This window comes from Salvelinus sp. IW2-2015, linkage group LG34, assembly GCF_002910315.2.
Source record: "Salvelinus sp. IW2-2015 linkage group LG34, ASM291031v2, whole genome shotgun sequence".
Taxonomy (NCBI): Eukaryota; Metazoa; Chordata; class Actinopteri; order Salmoniformes; family Salmonidae; genus Salvelinus; species Salvelinus sp. IW2-2015.
Window position 1 is genome coordinate 2,430,977 of NC_036873.1, and position 27,088 is coordinate 2,458,064.

A 27,088-nucleotide genomic window follows, 5' to 3' on the forward strand; every position below is an offset into this window, starting at 1 on the left:
CATGCTGTTGAGAGTTAGAATAATAGAATACACAAGGTGCAATTTCGAAATGTAGTTGTGCCTGAGTCGTCACTCAATTAACCCATGTCAGCTAAACATTTYTAGATTGATAAATTAGTCTAGAGGCCAGCTATCTAAACTTGTAGTAAGCATGGTCGAATTACCGACCGGCGTGGGGCCCATTGATAATCAGTTATCATATTAAAAACTGCAAACATAGTGAAATGATCCATGGTATAACCTTCTTAAAACAATTCCATGTGTCAGCTTACAACCCCCCTCCAACAGCTTAGACTTTTAAGAATGAACAACTCCAAAGCAATTTCGTGTGSCTCAGGAACCACTGACTCGCTGCATTGTTCTATTACCAAGACACCTGCTGGTAACTCTTAACTGGTTAGGACAGCTCAAGAGGTCTCCTAAATATCTGTCAACTAGGTGTGACTCTTATGACTAAAGAGGCTTCATGCATAGCTTTTATTTTGACCCATTAGAGTAGGAGTGAAATCTCTCTATTCTCAGCACTTACGACCAATTTTCTWCACCGAGAGGCTTAGTGGAATACGGCCCGACCTAATACCATTTAGCCAGTAGTTCACAGTGGGCTCACCTCAGTGAGACTGTGTGTGTTCCTGTGCTGCTCAGCTGGGTCCTCTGTGGGTTCAGGAGGAGGTGTAGTCTGGTTGTCCTCCATGACCATGGTCCCCTCAGGGTTCTCCAGACCCTCCTCCTTCACCAGCAGCACCTCTGGACCCTCCTCCTGGAAGAGACACACACACACACACACAGATAAACACACTTTCAACATGGAGTGTTTACCCATCCCCACTACGTTTGAGTCCTATACAGTAGTTACAGAATGACTTAATTGTTGTTAAACCCATCATGGTGGACATAGATATGTTGTTGGTAAATAAGTCAGCTATGATAAGTCAAAAGTCATCATCAGACAAACCCTACTAAACTATTTTGACTTGAACATTAGGTGTTTGTTAGTGTGTGTAATACAATACACCATATGAAAACCACACACACACATGCATCTCTGTGTGCCCGGCAGACATCTCTGCTGGGATGTCGGTCCACGACCTCAAGCTCAACAAGACGAAGCTGCTCTTCCTCCCGGGGAAGGCCTGCCCACTCCAAGACCTCTCCATCACAGTTGACAACTCCACAGTGCAAAGAACCTTGGCGTGACCCTGGACAACACCCTGTCATTCTCTGCAAACATCAAATCAGTGACTCTCTCCTGCAGGTTCATGCTCTACAACAGTAGAGTACGACCCTTCCTCACACAGGAAGCAGTGCAGTTCCTAATCCAGGCTCTTGTCATCTCCCGTCTAGACTACTGCAACTCTCTGTTGGCTGGGCTCCCTGCTTGTGCCATCAAACCCCTGCGATTTATCCAGAATGCCGCAGCCCCCCTGGTGTTCAACCTTCCCAAGTTCTCCCATGGGTTGTTCCATGTCATTTCTGCAAGCCATGACACCCACTATCTCAGATTGTTCTGAAATAGTTTCTGCAGTTAGAAACAAGATTAGCATTCCTGCAACATTATTTTGTTGAAATATCATTTCATCCCGAGAAATTAAGCTAATTGATTGCACCCAAATTGGCCATTTTCATTTATAGGATTCATATAAAATTCAATAAATACAGTACCTATCATTCAATTTGGGACAAACTTTTTTCTAACAATGAGTTAGACATGAAGAAATGTACTGGCCAAAAGCCACCCATACCCCATGCAAATCCCACCCCAACAATGAGTATATAGTATCAGTTCTCTATCTGACATGTAGTATGGAGCTGCGGCTTGGAGTATTGTTTCTTCATCATATGTAATGTATTAATGTTGAAATTGATGATGTTTTTTTTTCCCTGTTCAGGGAAATTAGTAATTTTTGTTGTTTATGTCCCATTCTACATCCTGATATTACTAGGTTCTGACCACTAGATAGTGCTGTTTCTGCTTTTAGGTGATAAAAAAAAGAACCCCCCCCAAAAAATTCACTGAGATTACATAGGACAATGAAACAATACTCCGAGCCGCAGCTCCAACCATGCTACTTGTCAGACAGAGAATTGATACTATATACTCGTTGTTGGGGTGGGATTGGTGTGTGGTGTGGGGGGTCCGTGGGTGGTTTTTGACAATTTCTATGGATTCCTCATGTCTAACACATTATTAGAAAAAAGTTTGGTCTAAATCAGATGTTAGGTACTATATTTCTATATTTTATAGGTCTGTACCCAAACAATTTGAACTTCTACTTTTAAAAATCCATCTCTAAAAACAAGTCTCTCACTGTTGCCGCCTGCTATAGACCACCCTCTGCCCCCAGCTGTGCTCTGGACACCATATGTGAACTGATTGCCCCCCATCTATCTTCAGAGCTCGTGCTGCTAGGTGACCTAAACTGGGACATGCTTAACACCCCAGCCATCCTACAATCTAAGCTTGATGCCCTCAATCTCACACAAATTATCAATGAACCTACCAGGTACCACCCCAAAGCCGTAAAAACGGGCACCCTCATAGATATCATCCTAATCAACTTGCCCTCTAAATACACCTCTACTGTTTTCAACCAAGATCTCAGCGATCACTGCCTCATTGCCTGCATCCGTAATGGGTCAGCGGTCAAACGACCTCCACTCATCACTGTCAAACGCTCCCTGAAACACTTCAGCGAGCAGGCCTTTCTAATCGACCTGGCCCGGGTATCCTGGAAGGATATTGACCTCATCCCGTCAGTAAAGGATGCCTGGTTATTTTTTTTTAAATGCCTTCCTCACCATCTTAAATAAGCATGCCCCATTCAAGAAATTTAGAACCAGGAACAGATATAGCCCTTGGTTCTCTCCAGACCTGACTGCCCTTAACCAACACAAAAACATCCTATGGCGTTCTGCATTAGCATTGAACAGCCCCCGTGATATGCAACTTTTCAGGGAAGTTAGAAACCAATATACACAGGCAGTTAGAAAAGCCAAGGCTAGCTTTTTCAAGCWGAAATTTGCTTCCTGCAACACAAATTCCAAAAAGTTCTGGGACACTGTAAAGTCCATGGAGAATAAGAACACCTCCTCCCAGCTGCCCACTGAACTGAGGATAGGAAACTCTGTCACCACCGATAAATCCACTATAATTGAGAATTTCAATAAGCATTTTTCTACGGCTGGCCATGCTTTCCTCCTGGCTACCCCTACCCCGGTCAACAGCACTGCACCCCCCACAGCAACTCGCCCAAGTCTTCCCCATTTCTCCTTTTCCCAAATCCAGTCAGCTGATGTTCTGAAAGAGCTGCAAAATCTGGACCCCTACAAATCAGCCAGGCTAGACAATCTGGACCCTTTCTTTCTAAAACTATCTGCCGAAATTGTTGCAACCACTATTACTAGCCTGTTCAACCTCTCTTTTGTGTCGTCTTAGATTCCCAAAGATTGGAAAGCAGCTGCGGTCATCCCCCTCTTCAAAGGGGGGGCACTCTTGACCCAAACTGCTACAGACCTATATCTATCCTACCCTGCTTTTCTAAGGTCTTCGAAAGCCAAGTCAACAAACAGATTACCGACCACTTCGAATCCCACCGCACCTTCTCCGCTATGCAATCTGGTTTCAGAGCTGGTCATGGGTGCACCTCAGCCACGCTCATGGTCCTAAACGATATCTTAACCGCCATCGATAAGAAACAAGACTGTGCAGCCGTATTCATTGACCTGGCCAAGGCTTTCGACTCTGTCAATCACCACATCCTTATCGGCAGACTCAATAGCCTTGGTTTCTCAAATGATTGCCTCGCCTGGTTCACCAACTACTTCTCTGATAGAGTTCAGTGTGTCAAATCGGAGGGCCTGTTGTCCGGGCCTCTGGCAGTCTCTATGGGGGTGCCACAGGGTTCAATTCTTGGGCCGACTCTCTTCTCTGTATACATCAATGATGTCGCTCTTGCTGCTGGTGAGTCTCTGACCCACCTCTACGCAGACGACACCATTCTGTATGCTTCTGGCCCTTCTTTGGAGACTGTGTTAACAACCCTCCAGACGAGCTTCAATGCCATACAACTCTCCTTCCGTGGCCTCCAACTGCTCTTAAATACAAGTAAAACTAAATGCATGCTATTCAACCGATCGCTGCCTGCACCTGCCCGCCCGTCCAGCATCACTACTCTGGACGGTTCTGACTTAGAATATGTGGACAACTACAAATACCTAGGTGTCTGGTTAGACTGTAAAMTCTCCTTCCAGACTCACATCAAACATCTCCAATCCAAAGTTAAATCTAGAATTGGCTTCCTATTTCGCAACAAAGCATACTTCACTCATGCTGCCAAACATACCCTCGTAAAACTGACCATCCTACCGATCCTCGACTTTGGCGACGTCATTTACAAAAAAGCCTCCAATACCCTACTCGATAAATTGGATGCAGTCTATCACAGTGCCATCTGTTTTGTCACCAAAGCCCCATATACTACCCACCACTGCGACCTGTACGCTCTCGTTGGCTGGCCCTCGCTTCATACTCGTCGCCAAACCCACTGGCTCCAGGTCATCTACAAGACCCTGCTAGGTAAAGTCCCCCCTTATCTCAGCTCTCTGGTCACCCATAGCAGCACCCACCTGTAGCACGCGCTCCAGCAGGTATCTCTCTCTGGTCACCCCCAAAACAATTCCTCCTTTGGCCGCCTCTCCTTCCGGTTCTCTGCTGCCAATGACTGGAACGAACTACAAAAATCTCTGAAACTGGAAACACATCTCCCTCACTAGCTTTAAGCACCAGCTGTCAGAGCAGCTCACAGATTACTGCACCTGTACATAACCCATCTATAATTTAGCCCAAACAACTACCTCTTCCCCTACTGTATTTATTTATTTTGCTCCTTTGCACCCCATTATTTCTATTTCTACTTTGCACATTCTTCCACTGCAAATCTACCATTCCAGTGTTTTACTTGCTATATTGTATTTACTTCGCCACCATGGCCTTTTTTTGCCTTTACCTCCCTTATCTCACCTCATTTGCTCAAATTGTATATAGACTTATTTTTCTACTGCATTATTGACTGTATGTTTGTTTTACTCCATGTGAAACTCTGTGTTGTTGTATGTGTCGAACTGCTTTGCTTTATCTTGGCCAGGTTGCAATTGTAAATGAGAACTTGTTCTCTACTTCCCTACCTGGTTAAATAATGGTGAAATAAAATTTAAAAAATGTATTACATATTATATGAATCTTATAAATTAAAATGGCCAATTTGGGTGCAATCAATTATAGTTTAATTTCTCAGAGATGTAACTGTATTTCAACAAAATAATGTTGCAGRAACGCTAATATTATCTGTCAGAAATATTATCAACAGAAACGATTTCAGAACAATCTGAGATGGTGGGTGTCGAAATCCTYTATCTTGTGCTTTTTGAGGTGGAACGACCCCCATGTCACCCCGCTCCTCCGCACACTCCACTGGCTTCCGGTCGAAGCTCCCATCCACTACATGACCATGGTGATTGCCTACATAGCAGCAAGGGGATGTGCCCCTCCCTACCTTCAGGCTGTGCTCAAACCCTACACCCCACCTGAGGACTCCGTTCTGCCTCTGGTCTCTTGGCCGTCACACCAGTACGGGGGATCAGATCCCGCTCAGCCCAGTCAAAGCTCTTCCCTGACCTGACACGCCAATGGTGGTACCAGTCCCTGCTCATCTTCCGAAAACGTCTGAAACCCTACCACTTGAAAGAGCATCTTAAATGAATCCCATTAAATAAATTAATTGTCTTCCTGCCAATGTTATAGTTTGGGTTTTTATAAAGCCTTATAATACTTTTTATTTCTATTCATTTTACGATTTTTATTTGAAATTGTTTTTCAGATCTGATTTACTGGTTTTTATTTGGTTTAAGTTTTATGATTTTTTTTTCTTCATTTTTATATAATTAAGTTTCAGTTTTAGTTCTGGGGACAGAAAGTAACCTGTGTGTGGGAGGCTAACAGCCATTTATGTGTTGTATAGTTGTGTTTTTTTATGTCCCTTCATGCCACTATAGGGCAGTAATACATAAAGTGATGGGTCAGGTCATAGGTTATGTTTAAAGGGATAGTTCACCCAAATTCCAAAATTAAACATTGCTTACAGGGCAAGGAAACCAGTCTATGGACAAGTTATGACRGCAATCTATGTATCTCAATGGGTGCGTTTCTCTGCTCATAGGTTGCTGACCTTACAATACCTGGATAGGCATTTGATGTATCAGCTAACCACATCATGAGCAGTTCCCCTGCTCAGACGTTGCAAGCATCGACCAATGGTTGTGCGTAGGGCTAACTATGGAATTTGGGGTAACAATTATTTGTCACGCAAATGGAAACGGGTATTGTCATAATTGTCATTTCTGTTCAAATGTTTTGCGCTTGTTGCATCATAATGCATCTGAGGGAAGACACAGTGGTGTACGAAATTATTGACACCCTTGATAAAAAATTAGCAAAAATGACTGTATAAAATACAGTACATAATTAATTTACTGAGCTATATTGTATGCAAACAAATATATATAGGGGTCAAAATGATTGACATCCCTGTTATCAATACCTCACATTGCGAGGATAATGGTACTGAGACTTTTTCTAAAACTTTTTATGAGATTGGAGAACACATTGGGAACAATCTTAGACCATTCCTCCGTACAGAATCTTTCCAGATCCTTGATATCCTTCGTTTGTGCTTATGGACTGCCAACTTCAATTCAAACCACAGGTATTCGATGGGATTTGAGTTCGGAGACAGATTCTGTGGTCAATCTTTGTGGATGTTGATGTGTGCTTTGGGTTATTGTCTTTCTGGAAGATCCATTTGAACTATCACCCTCCTGGCAGAGGCAACCAGGTTTTTGGCTAAAAAGTCCTGGTTCTGGGTGCCGATGCCGTTGACCTTAACAAGGGCCCCAGGACCAATGGAAGCAAAACAACCCCATAACATCAAAGATCCACCACCATATTTGACAGTAGGCATGGGGTTCTCATCTGCTTATGCATTCTCATTTCAACGCCAAACCCACCACTGGTGTGCAAGGCCAAAGAGCTCAGTTCTTATCTCAGTTCTTCATCAATGAAGACTTCTCTGAAAAGGTACGCCTCAAAAGAAAGAATCAGCTGCTACGACTCATTGAACAGCAAAAGAGAGGCAACATCGCATACCTGAAGTACGACTAGCTGGTCATTCACCCTCTACCCCTAGTAGGCCTACTGCAAGCAACTGTAGCCCACTGAGAGAATGCCAAGAGTGTGCAAAGCTGTCATCAAGACAAAGGGTGGCTAATTTGAAGAATTGTCTCTCTTTTGGTTACTACATGATTCCACATGTTATTTCATAGTTTTGATCTCTTCACTATTATTCTATTCTACAAYGTAGAAAATAGTTTTAAAAATAAAATAAAAACCCTTGAATGAGTAGGTGTGTTTAAAACTTTTGACCGGTACTGTATATTTCTTCAAAACCCACCATGGACAGCTCAAACACAATTTTACAGTGGTTTGGGGAAGATTGAAAACAAATGCCTATGTCTCATCAGTATTCATAGCATTCTTAGTGCTTGTTAGAGCATCGTGACCTGCTGTAGCACAGCGGTCTAAGTAGAGTGCTCCGGCTGTAGACCACTGATCGATTCCTTGAATTCATTTGACCTTTTTTCCCCGCCCCTTTATTTAAAAAAAAATCTTTCTCCCCAACCTGCCATGGACAGCTCCAATACCATTTTACCTGTTGAACATGGTGGTCTCCTGAACTGGGAGCACCACATGCCCTTCGTTGACACTGACTGTGACACTACAGATGTTGAATCTTGGGGCCTCCCGAGTGGCGCAGCGGTCTAAGGCCCTGCAGTGTTTGAGAGTTCACTACAGATCCGGTTCGATCCCGGGCAGTGTTGCAGCCGGCCGCGACCGGGAGACCCATGAGGTGACGCACAATTGGCCCAGCATCGTCCGGGTTAGTGGAGGGTTTGGCTGGGAAGTCCTTGTCCCATCGCGTTTTAGCGACTCCTGTGGCGTGTCAGCGTGCACGCTGACACAGTATGGTGATTCCTCCGACACATGGGTGTGCCTGGATTCCTGGTTAAGCGAGCAGTGTGTCAAGAAGCAGTGCGTCAAGAAGCAGTGCGGCTTGGCAGGGTCGTGTTTTGGAGGACGCACGGCTCTCGACCTTTGCCTCTCCGAGTCCGTACGGGACAAGATTGTAGATACCACGAAATTGGGGAGAAAAAAGGGGTAAAAAGTACAAMAAATATATTATAATAATAATTTAAAAAATAGGATCTTAATCTTTCGTCGCACGAGGAAATTTATCCTGCAGCCGGAGGATTTGAATATCCGAATAAATATTTAGCATGAATTCTTATGTGGATTATAATAAAAGGATAAGTACGGGGTAGATGTATTTTTCGTTAAGGATTTTTTWAATTATATGTTGAAAGCAAGAAATAGGCAGAATACATCTACCCCTTACCTCAGTGCGGTCAACGATTTATACATACACTAGACGACTGTTTGGGGGCACTGTGTTAAAGCCACTGTGCCTCCATCTTGGAACTCCCCCACCATTGTAAAAAATATTTTGGAAGCTATATAAATGCATTTATTAATGTCCACATAAATTTTTTCCACATGTATTTAATTACAGACACATTAATGCGAAATGTGTTATTATATTATGTGCACTAAACAAACATAAAAAAATATGTAAAAACATTTTCCTTAAAGTATACTTTGAGATCCCTTATGTTACTGTCCCCACTACAACAACAAAAATACTTAAATACATGTAATTTTGTCCTTTATTGAAATACAGTAGAATTCCATTCAATCCTATGGAGGTTCCATAACATTCTTAGTGTTTTCTAGAGCATTGTGACCTGCCGTAGCGCAGTGGTCTAAGCAGAGCGCTCCCGCTCCAAGCCTCATGAGTTGCATTTATTTCAATGTTTTCAAGAAGTAAAACGAATAGTATGATAATTTACACATCAGAGAAAAGCGTCTCGGCTCAACTAAATCGTCTTAGGGTAGGTTCAAATGCATAAACATCGACAGATTTACGAAATATTATCAACACCAAAGACCATAACTAATTTGACAATAGCCCAACTGTAAAACGTGGGTCAGCATCCACACTGGAGGAACGTTTATCGTTCTACAGGAGGCCTACATCTGTTAATCAAATGATGGTCCGGGAAGCAAATTCACCATTCATTTTCACTCAAACATCGTTTTAAGCTTTGTTCTACTGTTGACAGTTAGCTGACTTCGGGATTGTATATATCAATTTGCTCTACTTAAATAAACTACACAACCAAAAATATGTGGCACCTGCTCGTCGAACATCTCATTCCAAAATCATGGGCATTAATATGGAGTTGGTCCCCCCTTTGCTGCYAAAACAGCCTCCACTCTTCTGGGAAGGATGTCCACTAGATGATGGAACATTTCTGCAGAGACTTGCTTCCATTCAGCCACAAGATCATTAGTGAGGTCGGGCACTGATGTTGGGCGATTAGGCCTGGCTCGCAGCCGGCGTTTAAATTCATCCCAAAGGTGTTCGATGGGGTTGAGGTCAGGGCTCTGCAGGCCAGTCAAATTCTTCCACACTGATCTTGACAAGCCATTTCTGTATGACCCTCGCTTTGTGCACAGGGGCATTGTCATGCTGAAACATGAAAATGCACCCGTCACTAGTCTCAACTAAAAATCTGCATGAACTTGATAAACTGCATACATTTTCTCATWAAAAATATGTTGGGGGAAAAAATAGAGTAGTTGAACGTAAGTAATGAAACAGGTATTTGTGAACATCATATATCCTACACAGTACAAACACAATATGTAACAGACTTTTTAGGCTTATATTTCACACAATGTCTGGATGCAATATTCTACCCAGGAATACTCAACACTGTGGATGTTTTCTGATGACAACAATGAAAATGCATCTTTGTCTTTAATGCAGGGTTTGATCTAAACGTCAGAAGCTATTGAGTGGAATGGTTACTTTCCATGTTAAAGAGTGGAATGGTTTTTCTGCTGGTGCATCCTGAGGTAGCTCCTTTCTGAGAACCTCTTCCCACAGTATGTACAGGCAAACAGCCTCTATCCCATGTGGACCTTCAGGTGCATCTTCAGCTGTTCCTGGCGGGAGAACCTCTTCTCACACTGGGGGCAGCTGTAGGGTTTCTCCCCTGTGTGGACCATCTGGTGCCTCTTCAGGTGACCAGCCTGGGCAAAGCACATGTGACACTGGGTACAGCTGAAGGGTTTCTCCCCTGTGTGGACCCTCTGGTGGATCTCCACCTTCTGGGGGCTGCTGAAGCCTTTGTTACAGAACATGCAGAGGAACCGTTTCTCTTTACTATTGCCTGATGTTGCTCCCCCTCCCCGAGTGTTGGCTCTTTGGTCGTTTGAGTTCAATACCTGATCGAAACGGATGCGGCCGAGTGAATCGGAAGGTCCCATCGTTGTGGACACTGGGTCGCGATTCCTGAACTCGTGTAACGGAGAGTGGGTGACAATATTTGTATTTGTCTCTAAGCTTTCTCTGTAATGTAAGAAATCTCTGCCCTGTGAGTGTCTGTCTCCTAGGTGACTATCTGCATTCCATGTTGGAGGAGCGTCGCCCTCCACTTTCACAGTCACCTCATCTACAACTATAACCTCCCCTTTCTTATCTAGGCACCCTTCAGAGTATACACTACTACTGTACCGGTTCCAGTCCCCTCTAGACAGATCAGTCTGTGTTTCTAAACCCAAGGATATTTTGCCAAGGTCCATCTCTGCAGTGTAAGAATAAGACATTTCATCAACACCAGTGTCTAATGTGTCACCATCCCCATTTCCACAGGAATGAACCATCCTCTGGCTCTGGTGAAATACAGGTAAGTACTCTGAGTCTGGAGCAGGACTGCCCAGTGTCCCAAGCCCCAGTCTGTCTGGGTCTGATCTGTGGTCAGTTGCTGTGTGTAAGAGCCTGTGTGTTACAGTTAAAGTCTCTGTGTCTGTCTCTGACTTGAGGATGGCGTTCGGCGTTCCACTGACCTCCGTGATGCTGCGTCGGGCGACGGTGGTGGGGACCTCCATGGCTACAGGGAGTGCTCCAGTCACTCCAGTCTGGATGTCTCTACTGTGTTGTGGGTCCTCTACTTCAGTGCTATCCTGCTTGACTCCAGGACCTGCAGCCTCTGCATCTGCAGTCTGACACATGAAGAGCGGAGGTTATTACCGAGACATGACTGAAATTGGATAACAATGTCATAGTGAAGTCTCACAAACTCCCCTACGGCAGATAAATAAGGATGTACATGTAAGCAAGTGAATAGCCGAGGGGAGCCTTTCTGAAATAAACTAAACACATTTGATGTACTGTAATTTTGATGTAATACTATGACACTAACCTCTATCACGGTAACGTGCTGGGTTGAGGTTCCACTCCCCTCATCAACAGTGATTGGTTGGTCATCTCTCCATGTATTGTGTCSYGCTGRYTTCACAAAGCTCCTGTGGCCTCCAGTGAGATGTCCTTCACCTAAGAGAGTGATTGGGGGAAATAGGTGGTTAGGTTAGCTACTGTCAATGCTGAACGCTATATTGTACAATATTGACAGTTTTGACACTGTCTAGAATTGGCCAGGATGACTTTGCATAACTTCTTTATATCCGATTTATAGATTGATTGATTATGTTCCTTGCATCATTCTTTTCATAGTAAATAATAGGAAATTCAGTAAATCAAGAATCTGGTTAGAATATGATAAAACCTTTGTGCAAGATAGCTAGCTATGTAATCAGGGGCATTACTGCATATGATCCAAAACCTGACCAACCCCAGTCAGGGCCRGATTAATGCAGGGGCTTACTGAGGATGAAGCCCCTAGGCCCAGACCCGTGGCGGACCAACAGGCAGCAAAAATGTTTTTTTTTTTATACAGCAACCGTCAACTACAGGAGGATTCAGGAGCCCGCTCTCAATGAGTGTAGACAGCCTGCTGCCGCTCTGCTAATCATCAGACGGGGTGGGGGGGCACGTGGGTGCCTTGATTGGGTAACTGATTAATAAAATAAACTGCATAATAAATAAATGTGACTGGCCAATTGTGTGAGTCAGGGACTGGGCCCAAGAAGCAAATGTATTTATTTTTTATCCAACCACAGGAGCCCGCTCTCAATGTTCAAAATACAACAGAGAGCATAATTTAGCCACAGAGGCTCAATAGTTTCAAAAAAATAACTGGATTAAATTTGATCACAAGCACATACAGGTAAACTGCCAAAACAAAGGAAACACCAACATAAAGTGTCTTAAAAAGGGTGTTGGGCCATCACGAGCTGCCAGAATGGCTTCAATGCACCTTGGCATAGATTCAACAAGTGGATTTAAACCACTCATGACATGGTTACTGCCATCTATGATTATATTTCTATGGTTGGTTGTGGCTGTCCTTTGGCCTCCTGCTAATTTCAAAATACAATCGCGGGGGRAAAAAACATGTTAAGCAAACACCTACCACTGAAAAGAGAAGACTAATCTGTCTGTAGAACCAATATAAACTTTTTCTTCTCAACAACTCCCAATTTTTTGCGAACAGCAGCACTGTTTTTCTAAGTAGATCATCTTGAGATGTGCTCCTCTTGGCAATTGCCTATCAGGCCATCACTGTGAGTAGTAGACTATGGCTTCATCTTCATCATTAGGTGAGCCTCTGGATAAGAGCGTCTGCTAAATGACTAAAATGTAAAAAATGTAGCCTGGGCAATTTTTKGGTTCGAATTCAAGACCAGATTTATCTCTGTCAGTGTAGCCACTCATTTCGGTCATTTATGTGATATTAAAAACGATTTAGCTAATGTATTTTGTCATGTAAATGAAGTAGAATTGCGTGAAAGTAGTTTTTTAAAAAAGGCAAAAAAAGGACCCTACTTACAAATGTGTGGAAATCCTAAAAGCTGTAGCCTATGCCACATCACAAATGTTATTATGGCTTTATTATAATGACGCTTTTCCTTCCACATAAAACGTTTTAACACGTGTCGAATTGCATATTGGTGCACGGATTTGTTTACAAAAAAAATATGGTGTGCCGAAGGGGGGGTGTCTATAACAATAATAAAAAAATATTTCTAAATCTATCCCTGAGCCTAATTCTAGGTAACACATAGGCAGAGGTGAACAGGGCGACAATTGCAAATTGTACCTCTTGGCATTCCTCTGTATCGGTCGAGGATTTTGACACTATTGGTCCCTTCTGCGCACTCCCGTGCCACCTTCAGTTCCAGTAGTTGTAGTTTCCTACGCAATGCCCTGTTTTCTTTCTGGCTTTGAGTTATTTCCAAACGAAACACTGCATAGTCGTCGTCTACGAGTTTACAGATGTCCGCCACAGCTGCATTCGCTAGCACCTCCATGATGGAGGCTATTTGAGTGTGAAAAACCATACAGTTAGCCATTGTTAGCAGCTAGCTAGCGTTACCTAGATAACATTTATCAACCAAGTCCTGTCTCCAACTCGAATTAAACACCACCTTGTACGTGTGTGATGCTGCGCAGTTAAATTAGATATATGTTGAGTTCCAGGGTGTTAATAAACGTCGAAATAACAATAAAAACGCCAACGTGTAAATTGTTCAGTCACTGTTCACTTCAGTTTACTTCTTCTTCGTGTGAATATCCGTCAGACTTAAAGCTGTGTTGCGTATTGCTGCCCTCTGCAGGGTGGAGGGCGGATTGCATATTGGTCACAAGAAAAGAGAAAAACTCAGCGCAGAATTGTATTAGTGGAAAACAAGACTGTTCTCAGGGCAGGCCTGGTTGTAGTTAGATATTTTCGAGTAGGGTCTAGGATAATTTGAGCATTTTAGCTAACCCTTTCCTTAACTACGGGATCAGTGTCCCACCCGCGGGACAGTTGAGCTAACGTAGGCTAATGTGATTAGCTTGAGGTTGTAAGTAACAAAAAAATCAGAGTACATAGACATCTGATATGGGCAGAAAGCTTAAATTCGTGTTAATCTAACTGCACTGTCCAATTTACAGTAGCTATTAGGCACATTTGGGCAGTCTTGATACAACATTTTGAACAGATATGCAATGGTTCATTGGATTAGTCTAAAACTTTGCGGATACACTGCTGCCATCTAGTGGCCAAAATCTAAATTGCGCCTGGGCTGGAATAATACATTATGGCCTTTCTCCTGCATTTGAAAGAAATACAAAAAAAAGTATCTTTTACCAGATCTAATGTGTTATATTCTTCTACATTAATTTAACATTTCCACAAACTTCAAAGTGTTTCCTTTCAAATGGTATCAAGAATATGCATATCCTTGCTTCAGGTCCTGAGCTACGAGCAATTAGATTTGGGTATGTCATTTTAGGCGGAACATTTTTAAAAGGGTTGGATCCTTAAGAGGTTTTAACCTTAACATAACTCTCCTAACCTGCTGCGTAAATTCTCCTAACCTGCTATGAAAAGTAACTTAGTCACCGGTAGTCTCCGGACCTACTCACTGCCACAGTCATACTCTGGACCTAGTTTTGTCCTGTGGAATAAATATTGTGGATCTTAATGTTTTTCCTCAATCCTGGACTATTGGACCACCATTTTATTACATTTGCAATCGCAACAAATAATCTGCTCAGACCCCAACCAAGGCTCATCAAAAGCCTCACTATAAATTCTCGAACAACCCAAAGATTTCTAGATGCCCTTCCAGACTTCTTCCACATACCCAAGGATGTCAGAGTACAAAAATTGGTTAAACACCTGAGGAACTAAATTTAACCTTGCATAATACCGTAGATGCAGTTGCACCCCTAAAAACAAAAAACATTTGTCATAGCTCTCTGTACAGAAAATACCCGAGCCCTGAAGCAAGCTTCCAGAAAATTGGACCGGAAATGGAGCTACACCAAACTGGAAGTCTTCCGATTAGCTTGGAAAGACAATACCGTGCTGTATCGAAGAGCCCTCACTGCGGCTCGATCATCCTATTTTTCCAACTTAATTGAGTAGAAAAAGAACAATCCCCCCCAAAAATGTATGCTGTCGCAAAGCTAACTAAAAAGCAGCATTCCCCAAGAGAGGATGGCTTTCATTTCAGCAGTGATAAATTCATAAACTTTTTTGACGAAAAGATCATGATCATTAGAAAGCAAACGATGGACTCTTTAAATCTGCGTATTTCCTCAAAGCTCAGTTGTCCTGAGTCTGCACAACACTGCCAGGACCTAGGATCGAGGGAGACACTCAAGTTTTTTAATACTATATCTCAACACTGATGAAAATAATCATGGCCTCTAAACCTTCAAGCTGCATACTGGACCCTATTCCAACTAAACTACTGAAAGAGCTGCTTCCTGTGCTTGGCCCTCCTATGTTGAACATAATAAACGCCGCCCTACCCACCGGATGTGTACCAAACTCACTAAGTGGCAGTAATAAAGCCTCTCTTGAAAAAGCCAAACCTTGACCCAGAAAATATTTTAAAAACTAAATCGGTCTATATTGAATATCCCATTCCTCTCAAACATTTTTTTAAAAGATGTTGCGCAGCAACTCACTGCCTTCCTGAAGACAAACAATGTATACGAAACGCTTCAGTCTGGTTTTAGACCCCATCATAGCACTGAAACTGCACTTGTGAAGGTGGTAAATGACCTTTTAATGGCGTCAGACCAAGGCTTTGCATCTATCCTCGTGCTCCTAGACCTTAGTGCTGCTTTGATACCATCGATCAACACATTCTTTTGGAGAGATTGGAAACCCAAATATGTCTACACCGACAAGTTCTGGCCTGGTTTGATCTTATCTCTCGGAAAGATTTCAATTTGTCTCTGTGGATGGTTTGTTCTCTGACAAATCAACTGTACATTTCGGTGTTCCTCAAGGTTCCGTTTTAGGACCACTATTGTTTACACTATATATTTTACCTCTTGGTGATGTAATTAGGAACCATAATGTTAACTTTCACTGCTATGCGGACGATACACAGCTGTACATTTCGATGAAACATGGTGAAAACCCACAATTGCCCTCCCTGGAAGCCTGTGTTTCAGACATATGGATGGCAGAAAATGTTTAACTTTTAAACTCGGAGATGCTAGTTCTAGGTCCCAAGAAACAAAGAGATCTTCTGTTGGATCTGACAATTAATCTTGATGGTTGTACCGTCGTCTCAAATAAAACTGTGAAGGACCTCGGCGTTACTCTGGACCCTGATCTCTCTTTTGACGAACATATCAAGACTGTTTCAAGGACCGCTTTTTTCCATCTACATAACATTGCAAAAATCTGAAACTTTCTGACCAAAAATGATGCAGAAAAATGAATCCATGCTTTTGTCACTTCTAGATTAGACTACTGCAATGCTCTACTTTCCAGCTACCCGGGTAAAGCACTAAATAAACTTCAGTTCGTGCTAAACACGGCTGCTAGAATCTTGACTAGAAACCAAAAAATGTATCATATTACTCCAGTGCTAGCCTCTCTACACTGGCTTCCTGTTAAGGCTAGGGCTGATTTCATGGTTTTACTGCTAACCTACAAGCATTACATGGGCTTGCCCCTACCTATCTTTCCGATTTGGTCCTGCTGTACATACCTACACGTACGCTACGGTCACAAGACGCAGGCCTCCTTATTGTTCCTAGAATTTCTAAGCAAACAGCTGGAGGCAGGGCTTTCTCCTATAGAGCTCCATTTTTATGGAATGGTCTGCCTATCCATGTGAGAGAGGCAGACTCGCTTTCAACCTTTAAGTCTTTATTGAAGACTCATCTCTTCAGTAGGTCCTATGATTGAGTGTAGTCTGGCCCAGGGGTGTGAAGGTGAACTGAAAGGCACTGGAGCGACGAACTGCCCTTGCTGTCTCTGCCTGGGCGGTTCCCCTCTCTCCACTGGGATTCTCTGCCTCTAACCCTACTACGGGGGCTGAGTCACTGGCACTCTTTCTGTCCGGGTTGGCGCCCCCCAAGGGTTCGTGCCATGGGAGAGATCTTCGTGGGTTATACTCGGCCTTGTCTCATGGTAGTAAGTTGGTGGTTTGAAGATATCCCTCTAGTGGTGTGGGGGCTGTGCTTTGGAAAAGTGGGTGGGGTTATATCATGGCCACAGTGTCTCCTGACCCCTCCTATCTCAACCTCCAGCATTTATTCTCTAATAGTTTATGTGTCAGGGGGCTAGGATCAGTCTGTTATATCTGGAGTCCTGTGTAAATTTAAGTATGCTCCCTCTAACTCTCTCTCTTTTCTCTCTTCTCTCAGAGGACCTGAGCACTAGGACCATGCTTCGGGACTACCTGGCCTGATGACTCTTTGCAGTCTCCAGTCCACCTGGTCGTGCTGCTGCTCCAGTTTCAACTGTTCTGCCTGCGGCTATGGAACCCTGAACTGTTCACCGGATGTGCTATCTTGTCCCGGACCTGCTGTTTTCGACTCGCTCTCTCTCTCTACCGCACCTGCTGTCTCTAACTCTGAATGATCGGCTATGAAAAGCCAACTGACATTTACTCCTGAGGTGCTGACCTGTTGCACCCTCTACAACCACAGTGATTATTATTATTTTACCCTGCTGGTCATCTATGAACGTTTGAACATCTTGGCCATGTACTGTTTTAATCTCCACCCGGCACAGCCAGAAGAGGACTGGCCACCCCTCAGAGCCTGGTTCCTCTCTAGGTTTCTTCCTAGTTTCCTGCCTTTCTAGGGAGTTTTTCCTAGCCCCCGTGCTTCTACATTTGCATTGCTTGCTGTTTGGGGTTTTAGGCTGGGTTTCTGTATAGCACTTTGTGACATCGGCTGATATAAAAGGGCTTTATAAATACATTTGATTGATTGATTGATTAGGAAAATTCCAAAGATTACTCTGGCCCAGTGGGAGTATCATTCGTGGAGAAAGTGGATCCATGCCTTTTGGCCGATTCGTTTGTGGTATCAGGCTGGTTGAAGAAGGAGTTGGGTTCTGTCAATTCAGTCAAAGTGTCCGGAGGTGGACTTGTGTTGATTTTTTGTGTCTGCTGCTTAGAGGGAGAGGGCGATGCGTGTTTCTAGACTCGGGATGAAAGCGGTGTCCTGCTTTGCTCTCCGGAGCACAGCGCCACTGAAAGGAGTGATAACTGGGATGAGGTTGAGTGTTAAGGTGGATCAACTCAAGTCAGGGATCCCGGTTGTCTGTGTTGCACGCCGTTTGGTGGTGAGTGATTCAGTGTGTTTGCCGGATAAAGTCATAAAGTCATATAAGTTATCCCGTGAGAGCTTTTGTTACGAACCCAGTATCGTGTTTCAGGTGTCAAGTTTATGGTGATGTTGCAGCAGTATGTAGTAGGGCGATTCCGAGGTGTGAGAAGTGTGCAGGAGGGGATGGGACAAAAGAGTGTGTAGTTTTGGTGGAAAAAGTGGAGCGTGTCAATTGTGGGGGTGGCCATGTTGCTGGGGATCAGAAATGTCCTGTGCAAGTGAAACAGGTTGAGGTTGCCAGGGTGAGAGCAGTGCATAAAGTGTCATATGCTGAGTCAGTGAGGAAAGTAGAGGGTGGTGGGTTAAGGGTGAGGGCCTGAGAGGATCCCTGTGAGTAGTATGCCAGTACAGAGTGACCCCAACAATTTGTGCTTTAGGAAGGCTTCTTGGTGTTTATTACTATGGTCATTAATTGTACCTACACGTTTTTAGATCATTGACGTTAAAGGTTTTTAAAAAGGTCACTTAAAAAAAGAAATATTTTCTATCATTCTCAACCGTTTATCTTTTCCAGTGATGAAGACATGGATGTCTCATGGTATGGTGGGATATGCAAAATGGGTCAACTTTAAGCACCTTTATTTCGCGAATGTTTTGGCATTCAGGTCCATATAGTCAGGTTCGGATCAATTCCACAATGGGTAAATATCTATGGAAGGTTACATTCAAAAAGTTATTAAATTCAAATGGATTTACTTACCCTATGTTAACACTTGACCTTTTCCGTAAATCTAGTACCCTCACTTTGATAAAAATGAATTTTTTAATACTTTGGAAAAGGTTCAATATTACATTACACACAGCTTCACTACTTTTATGTCAAGTAAACATCAATTAAAGGACTATAATTTCCTAATTATAAAACACCAGCGTCAAAGAACAGGAAAAGGTTGTCACTTTTCATCAATGAAGCATTTTTACAGACACCATCACACCAACCATCACCATATCATCTACCTTCGTCTCATCATACTCATTCTTTCCCTCAGTTCACCTCATCCAGTTCCTATACAGTGAAGTTGGAAGTTTCATACACCTTAGCCAAATACATTTAAACTCAGTTTTTCACAATTCCTGACATTTAATCCTAGTAAAAATTTCCTTTCTTAGGTCAGTTAGGATTACCACTTTATTTTAAGGATTGAGAATGTCAGAATAATAGTAGAGAGAATGATTATTTCAGCTTTTTTTCTTTCATCACATTCCCAGTGGTCAGAAGTTTATACACTCACATTCAGTATTTGGTGTAGCATTGCCTTTAAATTGCTTAACGTGGGTCAAACATTTCGTGTAGCCTTCCCCGTGCTTCAAAGGTTGGATGGTGTTCTTCGCTTGCAGCCTCCCCTTTTTCTCCAAACATAGCGATGGTCATTATGGCCAAAACAGTTTCTATTTATTTCATCAAACCAGAGGAATCTTTTGCCCATGTGCAGTTGCAAACTGTAGTCTGGCTTTTTTATCGCGGTTTTGGAGCAGTGGCTTCTTCCTTGCTGAGCAGCCTTTCAGTTATGTTGATATTGGACTCGTTTTACAGTAGATATAGATACATTTTGTACCTGTTCCCTCCAGCATCTTCACAAGGTCCTTGCTGGTTGTTCTGGGATTGATTTGCACTTTTCGCAGCCAAAGTACGTTCATCTCTAGGAACAGAACGCGTCTCCTTCCTGAGCGGTATGACGGCTGCATGGTCCCATGGTGTTTATACTTGCTACTATTGTTTGTACAGATGCACGTGTAACTTCAGGCATTTGGAAATTGCTCCTAAGGATGAACCAGACTTGTGGAGGTCTACAATTTTTTCTGAGGTCTTGCTGATTTCTTTTGATTTCCCATGATGTCAAGCAAAGAGCCACTGAGTTTGAAGGTAGGCCTTGAAATACATCCACAGGTACACCTCCAATTGACTCAAATGATGTCAGTTGGCTTTAGAAGCTTCTTGATAGCTATGACATCATTTTCTGGAATTTTCCAAGCTGTTAAAGGCACAGTCAACTTAGTGTATGTAAACTTCTGACCCACTGGAATTGTGATACAGTGAATTATAAGTGAAATTATCTGTCGGTAAACAATTGTTGGAACAATTACTTGTGTCATGCACAAAGTAGATGTCCTAACCGACTTGCCAAAACTATAGTTTGTTGACAAGAAATTTGTGGAGTGGTTGACAAACTAGTTTAAGGACTCCAACCTAAATGTTATGTAAACTTCCGACTTCAACTGTGCATCCAAAACCAACAGAATTAACAACAAACTAACTAGTATTGCATTACATGTCACTCACTATACACTATACCATGTTAATTTTCTGCTGGTGTAAACTGAGGTAGCTCCTCTCTGAGAACCTCTTCCCACAGTGCATACAGGTGAACAGCCTCTCTCCTATGTGGACCTTCAGGTGCCTAGTGAAAGTCTACACACGCATTGCACATCTTTGGTTTGGGTCAAATCCGGTACAACGCAACGCAGAGTGGAACCTTTTTTATTTTCAAGTATTTGTGGCAGCATCATGTTATGGGTATGCTTGTCATCGGCAGGTACTGGGTTCAAAATAAATATTAAAGGAGCAAAGCCCAGGGTAAAGGTTAGAGGAAATCCACCTCAGTCTTCTGAAAACTTAACCCTAGGATAATGTTTTATTGTTCAGCAGGACAATTACACACATTTAATGCCAAAGACACAACAGAATAGTTTTCCAAGAGGTGTTGAACTTTCCTGAGTGGTCCAGTCTCCGGTTTGAAGATTGCTGTCCATCAAATTATTCTCAACTAAATGTACAGAGCTTGAGCAATTTTAACAAAAACAATGTACATGTGCTTTTTGTATTATTATTGTGATTTTGGAAAATGTTCTATAATTTTTCTTTCACTTTAAAAATGTGGAGTAGGTTGTGTAGATAGGTAGGAAAGAAACTAATTGAATCCCCTTTTAGATTTAATTTGAAGGCAACAAAATGTGAAGATTGTGCAAGGGGTGTGTGGACTTTCACTAGCAACTGTATATACCACAATGTGGGGTGACAGGTAGGCTAGTGGTTAAAGCGTTGGACTAGTAACCGAAAGGTTGCAAGATCGAATCCCCAAGCTAACAAGGTAAAAATCTGTCGTTCTGAACAAGACAGTAAACCCACTGTTCCTAAGCTGTGATTGAAAATAAGAATGTATTCTTAACTGACTTGCCTACTTAAATAAAGGTTAAAGAAATGTCTGGATGCAATATTCCACACTGAAATCTGTTATGCTCAGTTCAGAAAGATGAGACACGACGGTCTTAAGAAGCTAGCTAGCTATTTTGCTGATATTTATCTGACAAGTCACTATGGCCCCGATTTAAGAACGTGTAAATAGAACGTAATTCACTTTTCACAACCCAACCAAGCCGCACTGCTTCTTGACAGAATGCACATCCAACCCGGAAGCCAGCCGCACCAATGTGTCGGAGGAAACACCATACACCTGGCGACCTGGTCAGCGTGCACTGCGCCCGGCCCGCCACAGGAGTCGCTAGTGCGCGATGAGACAAGGATATCCCTGCCGGCCAGACATACGCTCCCTCAGGTACGTACACATCAGAGGCAGCTGGTGGCACCTTAATTGAGGAGGCCTATAGTAATGGCTACAATGGAGTAAATGGAATGGTATCAAACACATCCATTCCATTGACTCCATCCCAGCCCATATTATGAGCCATCCTCCTCACACCAGCCTCCTGTGTTACATGCACACACAGATAAAACATGTTCAACATTTACCCTTCCCCACTATGTTTGAGTCCTATACTGTAGTTACAGAATGACTTCATTGTTGTTAAACCCATCATCGTGGACACATATGATGTTGTGGATAAATATGAGTCAGCTATGATAAGTCAAAAGTCATCAGACAAATCTGACTAAACTATTTTGACGTGTACAATAGGTGTTTGTTAGTGTGTGGGTATGTGTAGGTATATTTAGTAAGTGTATATTGGTTAAAGCGCTGTTGGGTGTATGCAGAATAGGGCGAGATCAGATATGATGTACACTAAAGAGAGTCTCAATGAAAGTCCCATTTTGTGTTTATTAAACATAAAAAGTGTTAAATACACCATATGAAAACTACAAATACACGTCTCAACTAAACATCTGCATGAACTTGATAAACATTTTCTCATTAAAAGTGTCTTGGGGGAAAAAATGAAGTAGTTGAATGGAAGTAATGTAACAGGCATTTGTGAACATCATAAATACACTGAACAAAAAACTTGGCTTCCAAGTGGGTCCACCCCWGCCCAGTCATGTGATATCCATAGATTAGGGCCCAATTCATTTATTTCAATTGACTAATTTCTGTAACTCAGTAAAATCTTTGAAATTGTTGCATGTAGCATTTATATWTTTGTTCATTGTATAAATGCCTTATACAGTGAGTGTACAAAACATTATAAACACCTGCTCTTTCCATGACATAGACTGACCAGGTGAAAGAAATATGATCTCTTATTGTTGTCACTTGTTAAATCCACTTCAATCAGTGTAGATGAAGGGGATGATGCAGGTTAAAGGAGGATTTTTAAGCCTTGAGACAATTTAGACATTGATTGTGTATGTGTGCCATTCAGGGTGAATGGGCAAGACAAAATATTTAAGTGCCTTTGAATGGGCTATCATAGTAGGTGCCAGGCGCAACAGTTTGTGTCAAGAACTGCAATACTACTGGGTTATTCACACCGAACAGTTTCCCGTATGTATCAAGAATGTTCCACCACCCAAAACACATCCAGCCAACTTGACACAACTGTGGGAAGCATTGGAGTCAACATGTGCCAGCATCCCTGTGGAACGCTTTCAACACCTTGTAGAGTCAATGCCCCGACGAATTTAAGCTGTTCTGAGGGCAAAAATGGGGGGTGCAACTAAATATTAGGAAGGTGTTCTTAATGTTTTGTACACAGAGTATATCACACAATGTCTGGATGCATTATTCTACCAAAGAATATTAAACACTGAAATCTGTTACTCTCGCTATTCCAAATGCATCTGTGGATCTTTTCTGCTGACAACAATGACAATTATTATTCTCTTTAATGCTGGGTTTGATCTAAACCTCAGAAGGTATTGAGTGATACGGTTCCTTTCTATGTCATAGAGTGGAATGGTCTTTCTGCTGGTGTATCCTGAGGTAGCTCCTCTCTGAGAACCTCTTCCTGCAGTGTGTACAGGCGAACGGCCTCTCTCCCGTGTGAACCTTCAGGTGCCTATTCAGCTGGTGCTTGCGGGAGAACCTCTTCTCACACTGGGGGCAGCTGTAGGGTTTCTCCCCTGTGTGGACCCTCTGATGCCTCTTCAGGTCACCAGTCTGAGCGAAGCACATGTGACACTGGGTACAGCTGAAGGGTTTTACCCCTGTGTGGATCCTCTGGTGGATCTGCACCTGTTTTGGGAAACTGAAGGCTTTCCCACAGAATGAACACGGGAAGMGCTTCTCTTTGCCACCAGATCGACTGACAGCATTAATCCTAATACTGTCATGTGTCAATGGGCTTGTGTAGCCATTTAGTGTTGAGGCATTGTTTAACATTAGGAGAGTGTGAGGAGGATGAAGGCCAGGGAGTGTCTGTGTTGTCACAGGATCCATGTTCCAGTTGATAGATCCTATAGAAGGCAGGCTGAAGGCAGCACCTGTTAGGGGGGTAACCTGAGGCGCCATCAGTCTCTCTGAATCACAACTATAGGAGCAGGATGGAGCATCGCTAGCCGAAACTGTTTCTGTTCTCTCCCGCTGCATACGGACACCTCTCTGTCCCCGTGGACCAAATCTACACCTCGCCCTGGTCTCAGCCAGTCTGTTGTCATGGAGACTAAGTTCGTATGTTGTTTTGTGTTCCACTGTCTGTTCCTGGTTGTGGTTAACAGTGTTGTCCCCCAACCCAGAGTTGAGGATGCTGTCCAATCCACTGACATCCACTATGTCGCCTCTGGTCCTGCCCTGCTCAGTGAAGTCGTCCCCTGGGCCCTTGGCTGTACCCGTCTGAGTCTGGGAATCCAAGATGGCCACCCAGTCTCCTCTGTTAGCCTCCAGCCAACCACCTGCAGGAAGAGGTTAGAAAATAGACTTTAAAAACATGGCAGAGAACTCTACATATGGAGATTTTAAGTCAATTACCTGGTCAAGTTCATACATTGTGTGTTTTTGTATGTAAACATAAGTTGTATTGATTTCATTTTATGAATGAAGAAAAAAGAATAGCCAGGCACTTCACTATTCACATTGAGGTATATCTATTAGGAGTGACTACTTTTTGACCATGGCCGTGATGGCATCCTATTCACTCTAATTATGCTAAATTCTCTGAGTAAATCGTCTAACATTTGAACCATATATGGTACAGACATAGGGCGTGGACTATAGTTTTTCTGCTGTAAATCATTATTGAATTGACATATTTTATTAAACCATGAAATATATTTTTTTGTATGGGTGAACATGTCATGCCAAATAGTGTCCCCCAGCATCACAATGGGATTCGATGAGTTCTAGCCTATGTTGCTAGGGCTGTTGGTAGAACTTGCAACATTTTGACCAGCCTACGTAGTGAACCAAACGTCCGTTGCTATACTATTGTTTTCTGATGTTATAAACCTTGAATTAAAAAATTGTTATTGGTGAACATCCAATATTATGTTCTAATATGTAGAAATGATTGACACCCTTGATAAAGATGAGCATAAAAGACTGTATACAATAAATCATTCAAATACTGAGCTATATTGTATGCTCAAATTATATTATTTTATAATAACACAATTGGTCAGCGATTTTGTTTAACAAATAATACAAATACATCTCAAAGATAGGTGTCAAAGTTATCGGCACCCCTGTTTTCAATACTCCAGCACACACCCTTTGCGAGGATAACAACAGAGACTTTTTCTAAAATGTTTTATGAGATTGGAGAACACATTGGGAGGGATATTAGATCATTCCTCCATGCATAATCTTTCCAGGTCCTTGATATCCTTCGTTTGTGCTTATGAACTGTCCTCTTCAAACCACAGGTTTTCAATGGGGTTCAAGTACGGAGACTGAAATGGCCTTTGCAAAATGTTGATTTTTGTGGTCAATTAACCATTTCTTTGTGGATTTTCATGTGTGCTTGGGGTTATCGTCTTGCTGGAAGATCCACTTGCGGACTAGTTTCACCCTCCTGGCAGACGCAACCAGGTTTTTGGCTAAAATGTCCTGGTACTGGGTAAAGTTCCTGATGCCGTTGACCTTAACAAGGGTCCCAGGACCAAAGGAGGCTAAATACCCCCATAACATCAAAGATCCACCACCATATGCTTCCGTTTTTCGACGCCAAACCCACCACTGGTGTGCATGGCCAAAGAGCTCAATTTTCCTGTCAACTGACCAGAGCACCTTCTGGAGTTTGCTAAATGGGATTGGTACTATGATTGAAACCAGTACAATGAGGAGCTAGCGTCTTGTAGGAGTGACACCACCTGTCGGAAGACAATGTGCTATATGTATTTCTCCCTTACCTTGCTCCCCCATATTTAGTCCACTCAGCAGGTCAATGCTCTCTGGTCTGTCTTCTATTGTCTCCTCTTTGACTAGCAGCAGATCAGGCTTCCCATCCTCCATGTCTACTGACTGTAAGAGATACAGAGTGAGAGGATGTTGGATCAAGAAATCTCATATGAACACCCTGCTATGGAGAGGCTTTGTGGATACATACCCTGACCTAATACCATTCAGACAGTAGTTCACAGTGGGCTCACCTCAGTGAGACTGTGTGTGGTCCTGTGCTGCTCAGCTGGTTCCTCTGTGGGTTCAGGAGGAGGTGTAGTCTGGTTGTCCTCCATGACCATGGTCCCCTCAGGGTTCCCCAGACCCTCCTCCTTCACCAGCAGCACTTCTAGTCCCTCCTGGAAGAGACAGGTGATACAGACATACACTCCCTCAGGTACGTACACAGATAAACACACTTTAAACATAGTGTTTACCCATCCCCACTATGTTTGAGTCCTATACTGTAGTTACAGAATTACTTCATTGTTGTGAAACCCATCATGGTGGACATAAATATGATGTTGTGGGTAAATATGAGTCCGCTATGATAAGGCAAAAGTCAGACAAACCTGACTAAACTATTTTGACATGTACAGTAGGTGTTTGTTAGTGTGTAGGTATATTTAGTAAGTGTATATTTGTTATAAAGAGCTGTCATGTTTATGCAGAATAGGGTGAGATCAGCTGTGATGTATATTAAAGAGAGTCTCAATGAAAGTCTTAGAATGAAAAGTCCCATTTTGTATTTATTAAACAAAGTTTTAAAATACACCACATGAACACCACACGTGTCAACAACAACAAAAAATCACTTAACTTTTAATGAGAAAATGTATGTAGTTTATTTTCAAAAGTAAGTAGTTGAACGGAAGTAATGAAACTTGAACATCATATAGGCTACACTGTATAAACACTATGTAGCAAGACTTTATTGGCATATACATTTAGTGTACAAAACATTAGGAACATCTTCCTAATACAGAGTTGTACCCCCCCCCCCCCCCCGGCCCTCAGAACAGCCTTAATTCGTCAGGGCATGGACTCCACAAGGTGTTGAAAGAGTGCCACAGGGATGCTGGTCCATGTTGACTCAAAGGCTTCCCAAAGTTGTGTCAAGTTGGCTGGATGTCCTTTGGGTGGTGGACCATTCTTGATACATGAGCATAAAAAACCCAGCAGTGTTGCAGTTCTTGACACACTCAAACCTGTGCGCCTGGCACCTACTACCGTACCCCGTTCAAAAGGCATTTAAATCTATTGTCT

General features: G+C 42.7%; 4 protein-coding genes across 6 annotated transcripts in view; all 4 read right to left on the reverse strand.

Moving 5' to 3' along the window:
* LOC111958311 (uncharacterized) overlaps positions 1–27,088 on the reverse strand; it is a 206,519-nt gene that overhangs the window by 46,951 nt on the left and 132,480 nt on the right. The window lies entirely within an intron of this gene.
* LOC112067934 (uncharacterized) overlaps positions 1–27,088 on the reverse strand; it is an 80,070-nt gene that overhangs the window by 46,951 nt on the left and 6,031 nt on the right. The window contains exons 4-6 of one of the 2 annotated variants that reach the window (XR_011474807.1): positions 26,035–26,181; positions 25,795–25,906; positions 23,201–24,339 (exon numbers count right to left, since the gene is read on the reverse strand). Coding sequence is in view for 1 of the 2 variants with exons in the window: in XM_070437195.1 (XP_070293296.1) it covers positions 23,393–24,339; positions 25,795–25,906; positions 26,035–26,181 (1,206 nt within the window). In the remaining variant the exon portion in view is untranslated. Of the gene's footprint in view, positions 1–22,310; positions 24,340–25,794; positions 25,907–26,034; positions 26,182–27,088 lie in introns of those variants that run through there. The other variant, XM_070437195.1, reaches the window with a different exon arrangement.
* The window catches only part of LOC111958395 (uncharacterized), a 131,429-nt gene that overhangs the window by 14,781 nt on the left and 89,560 nt on the right, over positions 1–27,088 (reverse strand). The window lies entirely within an intron of this gene.
* Positions 8,818–13,718, reverse strand: LOC139023661 (uncharacterized). Of its 2 annotated transcripts, XM_070437224.1 has the most exons (4): positions 13,237–13,718; positions 11,440–11,570; positions 11,084–11,239; positions 8,818–9,701 (listed from the first exon to the last, which is right to left on the reverse strand). In XM_070437224.1, the coding sequence occupies exons 1-4, from the start codon at positions 13,487–13,489 to the stop codon at positions 9,609–9,611; spliced, it is 633 nt and encodes a 210-aa protein (XP_070293325.1). In that variant the 5' UTR covers positions 13,490–13,718; the 3' UTR covers positions 8,818–9,608. The 2 variants fall into 2 exon arrangements, with proteins under 2 accessions (XP_070293325.1, XP_070293324.1); XM_070437223.1 differs by having other exon boundaries at positions 8,818–11,239.